The sequence below is a fragment of the Rhodamnia argentea genome, chromosome 8 (assembly GCF_020921035.1).
Source record: "Rhodamnia argentea isolate NSW1041297 chromosome 8, ASM2092103v1, whole genome shotgun sequence".
NCBI classification, from domain to species: domain Eukaryota; kingdom Viridiplantae; phylum Streptophyta; class Magnoliopsida; order Myrtales; family Myrtaceae; genus Rhodamnia; species Rhodamnia argentea.
The window spans coordinates 1,596,212-1,613,390 of record NC_063157.1 but is presented as its reverse complement, the minus strand read 5'-3'; the positions used below and the strand labels follow the sequence as shown (position 1 = coordinate 1,613,390).

Genomic DNA, 17,179 nt, shown 5'->3' with positions numbered 1-17,179 from the left:
AAGATCAATTTTAGAAATCCCGCATGAGTACAAAGAACTCCAGAGAGTTCTATGCTAGGAGAACAAAGTCATTCCTTCAAAAATTTGGCCATATACAGCCAATCTTTCATGGGATACACCTAGCACACACCCTAGCACTTTTGAACCTCTTGAAGAATTTCGAAAAAATCAACCAGATATCTCAATAGATATGGACTCTCAAAGCTTTCAAGACCCATGGAGTGGTCCATTGTCATAGGACCCCTATGATTTTCCCCAGCCAATCATGCCCGGCCAGGATATTCCATCTAGCTCAAGAGATATTTCATCCAGCTCCATTGGAACCCATGATGATCCATAACTTGATAGGAAAATATCTGAGTTCGAAGAAACACAATTATTGAGAGCATTCAAACAATAGAAAGATGGCCCAGGCAGCTCGGACAACGATGATGCAAATTATTACCCTTCATAATGAGTTGTCCACGCCGCCCGATCATCCGATCGGTCACGCGTGTACTATATGTGTTTTTTTATTCCAATAATTGACCGCTTATAGTCAAGAGTTGTTAAAAGTTGTCAAAATAGTCAAAAGTTTGTATGATCTGTCTGTCATATGTAATCAATTACGGATCTCAATTGTTTGAGTATCCGATGCATATAGTTGTCGTATTGTGTGTAGTTTTGCCTATAAAAGGTCCCCTCATGTAAAATGTTGGGCATAGCTTGATCACTTCAAAGCTTGCCTCTAGAAATATTAGTGAGATTTCCAATCATGAGTGTCTAAATTCTCTCATCTTCTTTTCAAGCAATGTTCCTCAAATCTAGAATCCTCTCATTAATTTAGTAGTACAATTTGGTTCAGTATGCTTTTCACTTGCCACTTCAATGCATTCTTCCCACACTCGCACAATTACACCAACCAGTTTATAGGTCGTAAAATTCACCCGGATTCCTTTTCCCCGAATGCATTTGTGGATCCTGTGGATCAGAAATTTCTGACATCTCGAAGGATGAGTTCAAAGAACAAGTCTAGAAACTAAAAGGCAGTCCCCTGTAATCGGCTAGAGAGCCTTGTGTGCGGGGATAGCATACCTGTTTTAGGCTTTGTTCTTGGCTCGCCTCCTTTTAGCCAAAAAAAAAAAAAAGAGAGAGAGAGAGAGGATATACCGATGCATGAGTGAGCGAGTGATTCCGAATAGTAGGGATTTTCCAGAATAAGTATAAGGACGGGTGTTTAATATAAGGAAACGGAGTGTAATGATCGAATAAAAGAAAATCGTCGATGGATGAAGGAGAATATAGGAACAGAACGTATGGCTTGGATATCGAAGGATACGAAAATGCAGGGATAAAATACGATCACAACCAAGACATAAAGGACATGCCACATGCAAAGAAATAAGGAAAAAGATCAAGATTCGATACAGAATCTCACCTCCGAGGTATAAAGGATTACCATAATGAAACGGATGATAAGCAATTCAACTCACGTAGAGGAATTCTCATTCATTCATTCATATATATGCCTTACAATGGAGAACACTTTTGAACTATGACAAAGGAAATAGATAAGGAAATAAAAGACAAGTAAATTCGTTCACCAGTCTTGTCCAACCAATAACAGTCTTCAAAGATCTAATATTATTAAAGGAAATAACTCTAATCGGCTTCCCATTGATATGTCTTTAATTTGGCATGAAATCAACGACTAATAAGGGAAGATGTATCTTGAATATGGCATCAAATTAGCAACTAATATATGGCAAGAGTATATCTTGAATATGCCATGGAATTAGCAATCAATCTAGTGCATCGGTAATCTTATTGAGAAGGAAAAAATCATTACTTTACTATCGAAAAAACGTAATCGATAGTCGACAAGATTCATCGAAGCAAAGTGTGACCAAAATCAGCCTTAGTCTGAATGAACAATGACTGTGCAGAACTTGTGGATGGAATCAAAGATTGCTCATTAAGGTCGGATGTATCATTGGCTAAGTAGCATCGAAACCGACATATGACACTCGACATGACACATCGACACGTTATTTCTTAAAAAGTTGAAATTCCGACACTTTGGAGCACATTATATGTTAAATATGTATATATACATGATAATTTAATATGTTGCAAATGTTTTTCTATAATTATATTGTAGCAAGTAGCAGTGCATAACAGTGCAACACTCGCATCCCATGTCAAAATCCCAAGATGAGCTATATCAAGTTAGCATTTTCGATGGGTCTTATAATGCATAAGTGGCAACATATCCAAAATTACCAATCAAAAGAACCTTGTCAAAAGAACCCTACAATCAAATGAGATGGAGATGGTGTTACAAGGAAAAAAAGGGAGATAGAGATGGATTGCAAAAAGAGGAATGGTATAGAGTATTGAGTAGAACTCAAAAGAGATGCTCCAATACATAGGACCACAACTAGACTTATGATCCTTTTTCCTTGTGTGTAAATGATACACTCATTGATACTATTAAGGCTCTATTTATTTCGTAAAAAATAAATAATTAAAAATGATTGTTTGTATTGCTTGAAAATTATTTACTATAGTTTACAAAAATGTTTTCATTGATAATGAAAATATTCTTCCTTTATTCATTTTTGTAAGCGACACCAACGATCATTTTTAGGAAAACGATTTTCATATTATTCATTTTTCAAGAGATGAATTTTAAAAAAAAAAAAGTTGAAGTGGATGAAGACCTGAAGCAACTAAAAGGTTCAAGAAAAAGCTGAAGAGATTCAATTCTCGGAGGAAACTATGATGATCTCTCCCTCTCCCTCTCCCTCTCCCTCTCGCCAAACTTTCCGATTCAACCTTCTCACCCTGCATATGTTGAACGATACCAAACTTGATAAAGAAGTGATCAAGCACAAACAGTTGTCGCGAATCCAAGGCAAGAATACAGCCTTCCTCCGGCAAACATCCTCCCTCTTACAACCACGAGTAATATCTTGCACGGGCCATCGCAGGATCGAGTTCCTCGTACGTAAGAAAACCTCGTTCCGTCGTAGTTATGGTGTGTCTGGGAGCCTTCTTCGGGTGCAAGCATCGCCGCTCATTCGAAGATTACGTGGTCTCTGCTCTGGTCATCTTGTGCATAATCTTCGGTCTCAAGGTGATTCTGTTCTCGGTGTACCGGTGCTTGACAAGGGCGCCGGGGTCTCGGCATGGAAGAACAAGTTACTCGAGCGATACCGGCACCATCATGGAGATGCAACCTCCGGCAGCCTAAAGAGAGGCAAAGGCCACGCACAAGCAAGTCCAAACCATCCCATCAGTCTAGTTAATCATATGTCAGCTTCGAAATCTTTGATTCTTTACAGTTAGATTTGTTCTTTGGTGTCGGCATTCTTGCGACAGGAGATCGACTTCGCTGGACCTTAATAAGGATCTCGCGCTCTATGTAAGAACTTGAAAAGGAAATACTGTTTGATAAATTGCGCATTAGTAGCGTTATACTGTACAATCCTACCACATTAGTAACTTTCTGATGCTAGGAAGTGAAAATTGCTACCTTCAAATGTCAAAGTAATCGGTGCCAGCTTTAGAGGAACAATCTCTTGCGCTGCTGTTCACACTATTAGTCACCTTCCACAGCTTCAACACCCCATCAAGACTCCCGGTGCAAATCATCGTGCACCCATCCTCGCGATCATGATCATCGCCGCTGCCTAATTGACCGTCCCCATCGGCCCCGCCAGAGGACGATGGCATCGGTCCTTCATGGTAAGCTGCGACGCACCTGATCGGCCCCCTGTGGCCGACCAGGACCGCCAGGCAACAGTGTTGGCCGTCTTGGCTGCGCGCCCAAACCCGACTAGTCAAGTCTGCCGAAGCGGTAACCAAGACGTTGCCCACGCTCGCCATGCAGAGCACCGCATGCGTGTGCCCTTGGAGGCAGCCGCCGTACTGGAGCTGGCCGGAGAACCAGCCCTTGAGCCAGAAATGGACATAACCGTCAGAGCAACCCCCGTAGAGGGCGTCGCTGTCAGGGGAGAGGGAGAGGGACTTGACGGGGGATTGCTTGGCAGGGAGGGTGACAGTGAGGGAGTGGGGGCGGGAGCCGCCGCAGAGGTCCCGCCGCCAGACGCGGACAGTGGCGTCGTCAGAGGCAGTGAAGAGTACGCCATCGTCCTCCGCAACGAGGAGGGCATTGATGGCATCCGGGTGGGCGTGGAAGGTCTCGATGCAGCGGAGGTCAGAGATGCGCCACACCTTGACGGTCCGGTCAACGGAGGAGGAGTAGAGGATGTCGTCGGCGGTGCTGACGGCGAGGGAGGTTATGGGCCCCAAGTGCTTCACCTACGCGTCGAGTTGCTTGGACGTTAACGAAGAAAACAAAAATCGCACGAGCTAGTCAAGTTAGTACTCAATAGTACTTTGATTTATTCCTGAACTATGAAAAAATTCTTCACAAAAAATATTTAAGTAGATCATTAAGACATGCACTGTATACACATATATAAGATAAAAAGCTACTAGCCCAACAATTTGATAATACTGACAGTTACTTCCGACTATAAAATCTCTATCAATATGTACTTTGTGCCTGCGTGGCTATTGTTCTCACCATTGACTCTTCGCCTAAACTACTACGGTAATTAGTAGCGGAACTCAGAAAATGCGTCTAACCCCACACTTACCTACTCAAGGCAAATCTACTAAATATTCAGTGTCCATGCGAAGGAGAGTTTGAGATTATATCATTCATTTACCATCTTATCTTTCCCGGCAATGTAGCTTCGGACGTAGCCCCCGGTCTTTGGTATCGTCCCCAGCCGGACGTGCTTCAATCTCCCGTCCCAAACCCTCCGCCACACTCGAATCTTGAAGTCGGCGAACGCTGCGTAAACCATGTCATTCGACACCGCCAGCGCGATGGCCATGGAGGCCTTGGTCTTGAGCCGGTCGCACTCTATGAGCTCCGGCAGCTTCCAAACCCTGATCACATTCTGCTCGGATCCTGTGTACATCAGGTTGCCCGACACGGCGATCGAGAGAATCTGGCCGTCTTTCTTGAGGAGGGAGGAGATGCACCTGTAGGAAGCCTCAGAGGCGACGGCGGCGGCGGCGGTCTTGGAGGCGGTGAAGCGGCGGAGCGGGGAGGAGAGTGGGGACGTGGGGAGAGTCGGGTTGCTCAACCGAGGTGGAGAGATTGTGGGTGGGAAGATCTCTGCGAAGGAGGGCTCTTTGGTGGAGATGGTTCTTAGGAACTTACGGCGGGGAGTGATTCGGAAAGATGGGTTCGGAGGGGAGGAGTTCGGTGAATCATCCGGCGAGGCCATTTGGCCATCTCTCTCGCCATCTTCCATTGCAAAACGAAAGGATGATACTGCACATCTGATGTGGGCAAAACGCCTTTCTTTTTAGGTGGGGTAGCCTTCCTAGTGTTTTGTTCATGTCTAGGGTTACTGCCATGGTAATAAATTTGGTCGGGTGCAACGCGTCAATGTGTGTTCAGGCCATGGATAAATGCTTTACCAAATACTGGAATCTAATGTAGCGGTGGATGGTAGACAGTTATTTCTATTTCAATATGATTTGAAATAGAAAAATGCTTCCCCAACAAGATTGTCAGACTGTCAAGTCGATAACTTTCTTTGAAATACCACATTGTTATTTATAGTTGAGTGCCTTTACTAGAATATGATTTCGACAAAACTTTCATCGACACATCTCGTACACTTAGAAGATTGTTAGATAAATCCATAATACGAATGATGTGGATGAGAGATATGATCACCATGGTAGCGAAGAATGTGTGGTTTTTTTTTTTTTTGTGAGGTCCGGTGCGGGCCTCTCTGTTCTATTGATATGCGATTAGTTGTTTAGGGTGCGCATGATAACACTTATGAAAGTGAATTTCTGTTCCAGGAGTACTTCCGGAGCGTAAATCTGCTTGGTAATGTAACCTCCGAAACATAAATCCGTTTGGTAAAAATTTTTACGTCCGAAAGAAATTTCTACTTATGAAGTGAATTTCCACTTCTAAAGTTATTTTTCCCTCAATTTGATAAGTTAAAAAAAATAGCTTCTTCAACTTAAAAAGTACTTCTCGACTCACCATCTTTTTATTACGCCCTCACATTCTTTTTTATCATACCCATCTCCGCCAACCTCCGCCGTCATATGGATTGTGTATATGGATCAAACAACTTTCTAAATACCACCTTGATCTTTAGATAAGCATATGCAGACATATGCACGGCTACTCAAAACAAAATTTCACAATGGATGTGAAACACTATATAGCGGGAGTAATATCCCTATAACGTAGTGTGCTTATGTGGAAGAAAAGTAGAGAGCTATGTATCATTTCAAAGATTTATAAAACTGCTTAGACATAGGACAGGGCACAAATTTCTTGTCTTGCAAAGATCAAAGTTCAACATTCAATGACTTTCATTAAATATCTTGTCTGGATATCATACAGATAATTAAGCCTCGTGCACAACTATGCACTTTACATGTGATTTGGAGAAAGAGCGATGTGGGATGCATAAATAAATATCGTGCTATCAAATCAAATATATTGTGATAATTTCTTGTTGTGTGTGCTGTAAATCAATTGTGCAAACAAATTTCTACATGTAGCATCACTTATGCTCCAAAACGGAGAGATGGTAAAGACTGTAAGTAATGTATATATTTTATTTTTGATTGGCTGCTATGACGAAGATGTCGATATGTCCGAGTGGTTAAGGAGACAGACTCGAAATCTGTTGGGCTTTGCCTGCGCAGGTTCGAATCCTGCTGTCGACGCCTTTTTACCCCACTCGATTTTTGTTTTATCTATTTCCATTTTTAAATCTATTCCTTTCCCATTTTCTATCCTATAACTTCCTAGTGGCAAAAGAGTCACTTCACATGTTGATATGAAAGCCCACCCCACAGTCCCTTCCGCTTCCATCACCACCATGACCGCAACCTTCTCTCTCCACTCCATCTCCCCAACTTCCCTCAACCCGCCACCGCGCAAACCTACTCCCGCCGCTGCCGGCCATCTCCCCATACGGTGCGGCCCCAGAGACAACCGCGGGCCCCTCGTGAAGGGCCGCAGCCTCAGCACCGAGGCGATCCAGGCCGTCCAGTCCCTCAAGCGCGCGCACCGGGCCGACCCGGCCGCCGCGGCCACCACGGCCCTCCCCTCCCACCTCCGCGGCTCCCTCACGCGCCTCCTCAAGTCCGACCTCCTCGCCGCCCTCCGCGAGCTCCTCCGGCAGGACCGGTGCACCCTCGCCCTCCAGGTCCTCGCCGTCGTCCGGTCCGAGTACCGGCCCGTCGAGCTCTCCCTCTACGCCGACGTGGCGTCGGCGCTGGCGAGGCAGGGGATGGGGGAGGAGATGGACGCGCTGGTGGAGGAGCTGGAGCGGGAGGGTCCCATCGAGTGGGGGAACAAGGCGATGCCGAGGCTGCTGAAGGCCGTGATCGGCGCGGGGAGGAGGGAATCGACGGTCAGGATTTACGGGCTGATGAGGAGGAGCGGGTGGGGCCCGGGGGCCAAGGTGGAGGATCATGCGGTCAAGGTTATGAGCCGGGGGCTGAGGAGGATGGGGGAGGTGGGATTGGCCGATGAGATTGACGAGGAGTTTGGGTATGGTCATGATAGAGCTAATCAAGGTCGGGAGGTGTTGAGAGTTTAGCTTTACGCATTGTTTTTTTTTTTTTTCCTTCTTTTTCTTAAAGTGTGATATTTGTGAATTCTCGATTTACGCTATAGCCAAAATGGCTGGAATCTTGAACCTCTCCTTGGTCATGAGAATCTATTAGTGTTAAAATCTGAATTATGGAGGCATATAGATCTCCCGCTTATTGCTTTGTGGCTCTCAGTATGTGTTTTATGCTAAAAAAAATGTTCGATTTGGGCCGTAATTCTTTTATGCGACGCCAAGTCCGATAGTAGCGACAGTGTCAATGCAACCTAATCGAGATGTTAATGGATACGAAATCTCTCCACACTAGATATGATGTGGTTTAGATAATGCAATTCGAGTCTTTTAGAGATTCGTTTCGATGCAGGTTGAACTTGCGACGCTTTTATCGCTGAGCCAATTAAGGACTTTTGCTCCTAAAGGTCATTTTGTGAAAACAAAAAGAGGAACAAAGAGAGTTCACTCCCATCAAATTTATAAGGGCGAAATAACCAGCTAACGAAGCCGAAGTGATAGAAGCTTTAGATTCAAATCAAATAAGTCAAGTTCGAGCGCTACACTTGCAACAAAATAAAAAGAAAGTGAGTGAATTAAACACAAACACTAGGGGTGTCAACAGGTAGGGTCTCGGTCCGGCCCGAGCCGACCCGAAACAGAAATTTTGGTATGATTCTTTTTTTTTAATTCAAAATCAATTAACAAACCTATCAAATGAAAGAATATAAAAATAAAAAATAAAAAAATTAAATTAAAAAGAAAATATTGGTGATAAGAAAAACCAGGCATGGTGCTGGCCCGGTCCGAGTATCCAAGCTTGCCCAAAAAGGCTAGAAAATTAAGTGAATTTTCAGGTCGGGTCGGCCCGTCTGGCGCAGGCTTTTTTGACACACCCGACAAATATCATAATTTTGTAATCATACGATCTCAAAAAAAATTGCCTACCTATATATACTTATCATATAATGTTGATGTCCAAAGTGTGAATAGCATATCACAAATTGGATCCACCTTTTTTGGCCATTTCGCTTGAGTGGCATCTTTCAAGGAACCGCCCAAAGCATCCATACATCTTTCATTTTCCCCTAAAAATTTCTCCACCTCCTCGGGAACGGAGCTGATTCCGCTGCTCCCCACTCGTCGTCTTCATCTTCACCTTTCTTCTTCGTCGGCGTCGTCGTCGCTGCCGCCGTCTGCGTCTGAGCAATCACAACGAAGACGAACCCTGCGACTGCTGCTGCTGCTACTAGCAGCAGGAGCAGCAGCAAAGAGCTTCAAATGAGCAGCAGCAGCAGCAGCAGCAGCACCGGCAGTTTGCCGCCGCCGCCACCGGAAGATGCTTGGGTCAGCACTTACCGGAGATTGCAACCTCAGTGGCAATCCGCCCACCTATACCATGAGGTTTCTTTCCGTTGTTGCCTTTTTCCTCCGTTTTTACATCTCGATTTCGTCGCTAAAAACGGCGGATTCGCGCGGGAAATTTCCTCCTCTGAAGCTTCGTTCTAGGGTTCGGTTTGAATAAATTGACGCTTCGTATGACTTTTCCCTCCTTTATGCTGAAAGCCTGAAAGAATAAAAGTTAGAATCTAGAGAATTGGAGTCTTATTGATTCTGGGTGAGCTCAAGTCCGAGCTCAGCGTAGGCAAAGTTCATCTTGGTACTTGGTATATTGGTTTAATTCTTGCGGCAACAGGCTTAGAATCGAAATGGTAATAGGTTGTCACTAGTTTTTTTTTTAATCGAGGTTGTCACTAGTTCAACGGCAAGATTTTCATGGCATTCCTTTTAGCTTCTCTTATATATGCTGGTACTAGTTCCTTTTTTTTTAGGACTATTCTGTGTACTTTCTATTTTTCATGTGCCAGAGAAGCACAAGAGGCCTGACCTTCTGACAAGTTCATCACGATCTTATATAATTTGCACAAATAATGCTGCAGACATCGATTCCAATTTCCATATCACGAGTTAATCAATTTGATGCTGCAAGACTCGATATTGAGATGTCAGCAATGTTGAAAGAACAGTTGGTGAAAGTCTTCTCCTTGATGAAGGTACTTGCTGCTTTTTGTTAGTTCCCCCCCTCTGCTTGAGGTTGTGTAATATGCATTTTGAACTAATTGCCCCCTTTATTGGTTTAGCCAGGAATGTTATTCCAATATGAACCGGAACTGGATGCTTTTCTTGAATTCCTCATATGGAGATTCTCTATTTGGGTGGATAAGCCCACCCCTGGAATTGCCTTGATGAATTTGAGATATCGAGATGAACGTGCATCCGAAGCAAGAGGAAAGCGTAAGTTGCTATGTCTTTCCCTATGATTCATGCTTGATCAATATGGTGTCTTGACATTCATTGCGAATCTATTTAAGAAGTAATAATGATAGTGTTGAAAAGACATTGTTATTCTGCCGCATACTTATCCTCAGGGAAGAGAACAAGCTTTTATATTATCATTAAGTCATCATATGCTCTACCATTTTCTCCCACTTGACAGCCTTGACACCCACTTGGGATCGTACCTGTGAGCAACAGAAGTTAGCATTTATTTTCCTTTCTACTTTCTGATTTTAGTTGCAATATATCGCAACTTCTAATTAGTCTATCGCTAGGTAAGAATACTTATCTTGCCAGCTTTCTTGTTTTTCTTCATCCACTTTAAGTTTAAGCTAGTAATTCTTGCCTCTAATTAGTCTATCGCTAGGTAAGAATGACACGCGTAGATCAGTTTAACCTATATGCTTGGACACACTATTGAACTTGGGCAAACTTTCTCATAGTGAGAACAGGCTTGGAAGGACCTGGCCTGACTGTTGCTCAGAAGATTTGGTATTGCATTGCCAGTGTTGGTGGTCAATATATCTGGGCCCGCATACAGTCATTTTCTGCTTTTCGTAGATGGGGTGATTCTGAGCAGGTATTGAATCTGTTAAGATATTTTGTTTTATTCCTTGATTATAATTTTATTGAATTGAGTTTAATGTGTGTCTCTGATATCTACAGAGGTCATTTTTGCGGTGGGCATGGGTTTTGGTACAACGGGTGGAGGGATTTTATAAAGCTGCCTCATTTGGCAACCTACTTATATTTCTTTACACTGGAAGGTTAGTGCTTGAGCAACAAACTCTCTTTTGCTGCTAAGTTCTAGAAGCTAGAGTCGAATGATTGTCATCACTGATACACATCCTGCAACGACTATGGGCAATGGGATGAATAAGTTGATGGTAGTTACCTGTTGGGATGATTAGCCACACTGGTTTAGGGATATACTGTGAAGTCTTGCTGAAGAAATCCATCTGACTCTCCCTGTCCTAATTTCATGAAATGTAGGCCTTGCTGTGCATTGGGATGAGAAAGTCCTAAAATCCCATGATGTTCTAGCTTTCCACAGGCATAGGCAACAATTTACCAAATGTGGGAAGTGGCATTTTGGCTGCAAACTTGAGCTCATATAAAACTTGGATAAATATGGAATATAGATGCGACGTTTAAGATTTGCGACTATTAAGACATTAGTAAGCATCCCAGAAATCAGAATAGCTTCCTCCGGGTATTCATTTATCCGAACATGTAGAATGGTTGAAAATGACCATGATGACGGCTCCGATGAGCACTGTGAAACATTGAAGATCTTTCACGGCAAGGATTGTGTTTTGTTTTGTTATGTATCTTTAATTTAGGGTGTTTGGGGTAGTTTCCTTTCCTGCTTTCTTTCCTAGTGATATGTCCTCATGTGGAGATTTTTTACATTAAGTCAATTTCAGGCTTGGGAAATATTTCGCAGAATATTACCTATTGGAATAATAATCTTTGTATGTTGTTAAATTACAGGTATAGGACTCTTATTGAGAGAGCTTTGAAAGCAAGGCTTGTCTATGGTAACCCAAACATGAATCGAGCCGTAAGCTTTGAGTATATGAATCGCCAACTAGTCTGGAATGAATTTTCGGTAATATTTCTTTGTTGTTTTGGCTAAAGTTGATTCCTATTAATTAGGGGGCAAAGGGATATATTTTTCTTTCTTTTCTTTTTTGCTCATTTTTAAATATTTATTAATCCCTTACCAAAGTGGGGCCAAGGCCTTGGTATTATTGTTCTTCTGGTGGTGACACTAAGCTGTTGTATTAGTTGCAATATCTGCCCCTCATATAAACAGAGTACATATGCTATGATATGTTATATTGTTGTTGGGGTTCCAAGTGGGTTTTGCATAAACAAGCAGTCAGCCTTTGCAAGTGATTTCCAGTAATAAGTGTGAAGTGAGATACTGAGAAATACTTAGCATTTTAGGGGATAAGAGGCACTAATACGACTTAGCTGCTTTCTGTGCCAACTCTATTTTGATAGTATCTGTCGGTCTAAACGTGAAAAGTTATGTGCAGGAAATGTTGCTATTACTTCTTCCTCTTTTGAATTCCTCTACTGTAAAAAATCTCCTCCGCCCATTTTCAAAGGACAAGGATGCAGGCTCTGCAAGAGATGACTCTGCATGCCCCATTTGCCAAAATAGCCCAAGCATTCCCTTCCTTGCTGTCCCATGTCGACACAGGTAGAAAAACCCAAATGCACATCCTCTTCTCACTTTTGCATTGTATTCAGCTCTTTTCTCGTCCACATAGTTTAGAGAGGTCAACTTGAATGTGTCCACAGCCTGTTTTATACAGGCCTCCAACGTATCAAGGGTTGTTGAATTTTTCCTATTTTTGATTTAATTGCTGGCAGGTACTGTTACTACTGTCTGAGAACTCGATGTGCAGCAGCTCCTTCGTTCCGATGTTCCCGATGTGGTGAACCGGTTGTTGCGATGCAACGTTACAGCGAATCTGTTGGAAGTACAAGCTCTGGAAAATGATTTATCTGGTTGGAGCAAGGGAGCATTGCAGCAACTTTAACCGACGCACCGAAGAATGCTGTCATTTGGGAACCTTAAAGTGCATAAGTGAAACCATTTTTTACCCTCTTCTAGATATGCAAAGAGAGGGAAAAGTGGAGGGTTTTTATTTTTCTTTTGGTGGTTTTAATTGGTTTACTGGGGATTAATCTAGATTGGAGTGGGGAATGGGTAGATCTTTTACACTAATTTCTGTCCATGAATTCTGGAAATCCAGGGTTGGCCAATGAGAAATACACAATACGATTGTATTTGGCAGAAGAATTAAAATTCTCAAATCAATGAATATGTTAATTCTTGAACGATATTCGGATCATATGGTAAAAACAGAAAAACATAGTAGACAATCTCGAATTTAATTTGTTAGTGTCTATTGGAAGAAGATCTGTCAAATGGGTGGGTTGGGTCGGGTTTGGATCGGGTCTTAACTAGTCCGGCTCAAATTGACGTATTAATTCGTTTATGACCCATTTATGTATAGTACAAATTTTTTTATCCATATCCAACCCAACACATATCCAATTCATACTCTACTCGACTCATATTACTAAAATACTTTTATATTATATCCAATATAACATTATTTATTTCTTATAAATTTTTGAAAAAAATATATTGCCAATTGTGGACAATTTTTATAATTTAAAAAGAATCCGATTTTTTTTTTTAAATCTGATTTTTTATTTTTATTTCTTTTAAAAGTTGTGATTTTTTATCCGAATTTTTATTTCTTTTTCTATTTTTTATTTTTCTTTTATTTATTTTTCTTCTTTCTTTCTTTCTTTTTTTTTTTTCTCTTCCTTCTACCTCCTTCCTTCACCGTCGCTGTGCCTCGACAATCGGCAACCAACACAGCCGATCCCGGCAAGCTCAAGCTCGCCCGACGCCGATCCTGGCGAGCACGATCCCCACCTTCGTCTGTAGGCGAAAGCATCGCTTGATTCCCAACTTCTCATCGCCCTCAGCCAATGCTCCAGCCAATCCTTTTCCTACATCTCATTCAGCCTCCCCATTGCGTACATAGGTACAGTCGTCAACGGCGCAGAGAAGTAAATGCGGTTGAAGAGCTCAGAACAGGGCAAGGCCAAAAAAGAGAGAATATGCATGTATAGACACCAAAAGGATTTCCATAAATCCATGTCCGCCCATCAGCAAAGGGAAAAAAATAAAAAAGAAGATGGGTGAACTTCTGCAATTGTCTGTTGTGAGCCAGGATGAGAAGAGCTCCATCCACGGACTCAATCCTCTTCGCCATACCACTTTGCAATTTTCCATTTCGATTTGAGAGGTTAACATTTGGGTTAGATCCGGTTGAAATCCCTGGAAAAAGGAAAACTCTACGACTATTTTGAGAGAGATGAAGACTTCGAGAGAGGGATCGTGCTCGCCTGGATCGGCGTCGGGCGAGCTTGAGCTTGTCGGGGTCGGCCGCGCTAGTGGCCGATTGCCAAGGCACAGCGATGATGAAGGAAGGAGGTAGAAGGAAGAGAAAAGAAAAAAAGAAAGAAAGAAAGAAGAAAAATAAATAAAAGAAAAATAGAAAAAGAAATAAAAATTCGGATAAAAAATAATAAATTTTTTTAAAAGAAATAAAAATAAAAAATCAGATTTTTTATTAAAAAATTCAGATTCTTTTTAAATTATAAAAATTGTCCACAATTGGCAATATATTTTTTTCAAAAATTTATAAGAAATAAATAATGTTAAATTGGATATAATATAAAAGTATTTTAGCAATATGGATTGGGTCGGGTATATGTTGGGTATGAGTTGGGTTGGGTATGGATCAAAAAATATGTACCATACATAAATGAGTCATAAACAGATTAATAAGTCAATTTGGATTGGATCATGTAAGATCCGATCCAAACCCGATCCGACCCACCCATTTGACAGGTCTAATCGGAAGTAACCGTTACGGAGTTAAACAAATATAAGAGAAAGGTCATAACCTGTCATATGGACTTAAAGTCGATCTTCCCAAGGATTGTGTTCTTCTTCTTCATCCTTCTACTGAGCTAAAGGAAACATCCAAGCGGACATGATCCTGACCCGAATCCGACGATCCGTATTTCGTTGGCTAAACAAGATCTATTGCGCTACGATTGCTTTCCTGAAAGGGGCTTAAACCCTGTTGCTTTTTGGGAACTTAGGCACAAAATTCTAGGATTTCATTGCTTCAATGAAAAGAGGTTTAACACTGGTGGCTTTTCGTAAATAAGATTGCACCCACTTTTCAGTCCACTTTTTTCAATTTCCTTGAATCCAATTTTTGTTGATGGATATACATATACTTATTCAACAAAAAGAGAGAAAATCTCCCCTAACCAAAAAAAAAAAAAACAACACAAATGATCTCTAAATTTTAATTAACGTGCGAAGTTATTTTTGCAAACTTTGATTAATCTATAAAGTTGTTTTTGAACTTTTTAATATGGCTAATGAATTTTCGTTCAATGTGTAATGTCATTTCTAAATTTTGATCTAATCTCTAAAGTGTTCTTAAGATTTTATATATTTTCATATAGCTTAGCGAATATATTAGGAATCGTTTTGAATAAATTAGAAATTTGGAGATGATATTTTTGAAGTGAAATTCATGAATCATGTTATATAAATAAAAGTTCGATGCATAATTAACTCAATTGTCACCAGAAGGGAGAATCTGGAAAATCAGTCCCATCGAAGATCGATTCAACCCCACCTCCGAAACAAATTCAGCAAAGTGTTTCCGAGCTCTGATTCTTCGGCTTGTCTTTGTCACATGGAAGATCAATCGAAGCGCACAGCTCTACTAGTCATCGACATGCAGGTGTGTGTGTGTGTCTCTCTCTCTCTAACTGCCGGGATTTGATATGATTCCGTTCGAACATGTAAGTGGGTGCGTGTTACTTGTTCACTGACGTGAACATCTCCGTTTTTCCTTTCTTCTTTGGCAGAAAGATTTTATAGAAGAGGGAAGTGTGATGTGGGTCAAAGGCGGGAAAGCCGTCGTCCCCAATGTGATAGAGGCTGTTGAATTTGCTCGGCGTCGTGGCATTCTTGTAGTTTGGGTACTCCCTTTCCACTCTTGTACAGACTTGCCCTTTTTTTCCCAGTTTAAATCTGCTGAAATCTTGGGATTACAGTAGATTTTTCTGCAGAAAGATGATATCTTGATGCTATTTCGTGTGATTCTTGAAATGCTGAACTTGAACGAAAGTTGCGACTGTTATTATAAGCTTGTTATAAACATAGAAAGAGGAACGTTTTGATGAAGCAAGCGGCGATGCCTTGATTGACCAGAGACTAAAACGCCACAAACCCATTTTCCTCATTATGTTCAGCTATCAGAAGCTACAAATTGCTTCATCTTAATGTGGTGAATCTTCAGTGACCGTAAATGTGGACAAAGTGCTTTCTTTTACCCTTTCTAATATGTTTTGAGTGAGAGAGAGCACTTTTAAAGAACCTGACGAGCATATAGTAACGGGAATTTTTTATGGTGATCATCATCGGTACACTGTTAGGTGGTCCGAGAGCATGATCCGCAAGGAAGAGATGTCGAACTCTTCCGTCAACATTTCTACTCGTCTGGAAAAGTGGGTCCGATGAGCAAGGGTAGTGTGGGCGCTGAATTGGTCGATGGCTTGGTGATTAGAGAAGGAGATTATAAATTGGTGAAGACGCGGTTCAGTGCATTCTTTGCGACACATCTTCATTCGGTTCTTCAGGGTGCTGGAATAAATAGTTTAGTCATAGCCGGTAAGTCAAGTCAATGTTCCCGCCACTTTCTTGGCTGAACAGTTTTGAAGTGATTTATTGGTGGTGGCAGATTATTAATATCTTGGTCTCGACATTTGCAGGTGTTCAAACTCCAAACTGCATTAGGCAAACGGTCTTTGACGCAGTGGAACTTGATTACCGATCTGTTACTGTACTTGTTGATGCCACTGCTGCTGCTACTCCTGAGGTCCATCACGGTATGATGTTGGAAAGAAAGTATTTCCTGTTCTCTATATTCCCTTTGAAGGAAATGATAGCAGTAGACAGATACTGATGAAGGTTCTGTAAAATATTCGAACGATTACATTAGCCTCATTTTCATTATCACTGCCTTGATGGTCTTTCACGTAGGTAAGTCGTGCTGTGATGTCTTTTGGGCCTCAGGGTGGAATGTTTTAGGTGCAAAGTAGATTTTTGCTCTGTATTTTAAATTTCTCATGAAAGATTCTTTATCTCGATTGACCGCAACATTCAAATTCAGTTGTCATCTCATGCTTTGGTTGCTATAGTCCCGCGATTGATTCAAAATTTCTCGTTTTGCTTCTGGGACAGCGAATATCTTCGACATGAAGAATGTTGGAGTTTCTACGCCAACACTGCAGGAGTGGCTGCAGTCCGCTGCTTGAACTGGATCAATCTGATGAATTAAACAGGATCATCCAAAGGCAGATCAGTTGGATGGTCATGTTGTAGCATTTGTTAAGTCGGGACGAGAAAATCATATTTGAATGCTCATGTTGTACCATTGGCTGCTATATATTGCAATCTTAGCCACTTCCATCTGAATTTTGATCAGTTTGATTCATGGTTCAAGTAGGACGAGTTTAAGTAGTTGTCCTTCTCTCATTCCAGTTTTACCAGAAGATTTACAACT

The 17,179-nt window shown here is 41.7% G+C and overlaps 4 protein-coding genes and 1 non-coding gene across 8 annotated transcripts; 4 read left to right on the top strand and 1 right to left on the bottom strand.

Moving 5' to 3' along the window:
- Positions 1 to 2,811: 2,811 nt before the first annotated feature.
- On the bottom strand, positions 2,812 to 5,347 carry LOC115738125 (protein JINGUBANG-like). 3 transcript variants are annotated; one of them, XM_030670652.2, is made up of 3 exons: positions 4,719 to 5,347; positions 3,518 to 4,305; positions 2,812 to 3,394 (listed from the first exon to the last, which is right to left on the bottom strand). In XM_030670652.2, the coding sequence occupies exons 1-2, from the start codon at positions 5,313 to 5,315 to the stop codon at positions 3,520 to 3,522; spliced, it is 1,383 nt and encodes a 460-aa protein (XP_030526512.1). In that variant the 5' UTR covers positions 5,316 to 5,347; the 3' UTR covers positions 2,812 to 3,394; positions 3,518 to 3,519. The 3 variants fall into 3 exon arrangements, with proteins under 3 accessions (XP_030526512.1, XP_030526513.1, XP_030526510.1); XM_030670653.2 differs by having other exon boundaries at positions 2,812 to 3,382; XM_030670650.2 differs by lacking the exon at positions 2,812 to 3,394 and having other exon boundaries at positions 3,396 to 4,305.
- Positions 5,348 to 6,683: 1,336 nt separating this feature from the next.
- Positions 6,684 to 6,765, top strand: TRNAS-CGA. Its single transcript has one exon. It is a non-coding gene; the product is annotated as a tRNA-Ser (tRNA).
- Positions 6,766 to 6,905: 140 nt separating this feature from the next.
- Positions 6,906 to 7,750, top strand: LOC115738127 (protein THYLAKOID ASSEMBLY 8, chloroplastic). The gene has a single exon (XM_030670656.1). It carries the CDS (start codon positions 6,921 to 6,923, stop codon positions 7,644 to 7,646), a length of 726 nt encoding a protein of 241 aa, XP_030526516.1. The 5' UTR covers positions 6,906 to 6,920; the 3' UTR covers positions 7,647 to 7,750.
- Positions 7,751 to 8,680: 930 nt separating this feature from the next.
- LOC115738126 (peroxisome biogenesis protein 2) lies at positions 8,681 to 12,844 on the top strand. Its single transcript, XM_030670655.2, has 8 exons — positions 8,681 to 9,053; positions 9,590 to 9,703; positions 9,791 to 9,944; positions 10,430 to 10,566; positions 10,653 to 10,753; positions 11,481 to 11,598; positions 12,032 to 12,198; positions 12,372 to 12,844. The coding sequence occupies exons 1-8, from the start codon at positions 8,931 to 8,933 to the stop codon at positions 12,499 to 12,501; spliced, it is 1,044 nt and encodes a 347-aa protein (XP_030526515.1). The 5' UTR covers positions 8,681 to 8,930; the 3' UTR covers positions 12,502 to 12,844.
- A 2,341-nt stretch (positions 12,845 to 15,185) lies between these two features.
- Positions 15,186 to 17,110, top strand: LOC115738128 (probable inactive nicotinamidase At3g16190). 2 transcript variants are annotated; one of them, XM_030670657.2, is made up of 5 exons: positions 15,186 to 15,352; positions 15,480 to 15,593; positions 16,050 to 16,284; positions 16,386 to 16,502; positions 16,858 to 17,110. In XM_030670657.2, exons 1-5 carry the CDS (start codon positions 15,305 to 15,307, stop codon positions 16,929 to 16,931), a joined length of 588 nt encoding a protein of 195 aa, XP_030526517.1. In that variant the 5' UTR covers positions 15,186 to 15,304; the 3' UTR covers positions 16,932 to 17,110. The 2 variants fall into 2 exon arrangements, with proteins under 2 accessions (XP_030526517.1, XP_048140674.1); XM_048284717.1 differs by lacking the exon at positions 16,858 to 17,110 and having other exon boundaries at positions 16,386 to 16,594.
- The last annotated feature ends 69 nt before the right edge of the window (positions 17,111 to 17,179 follow it).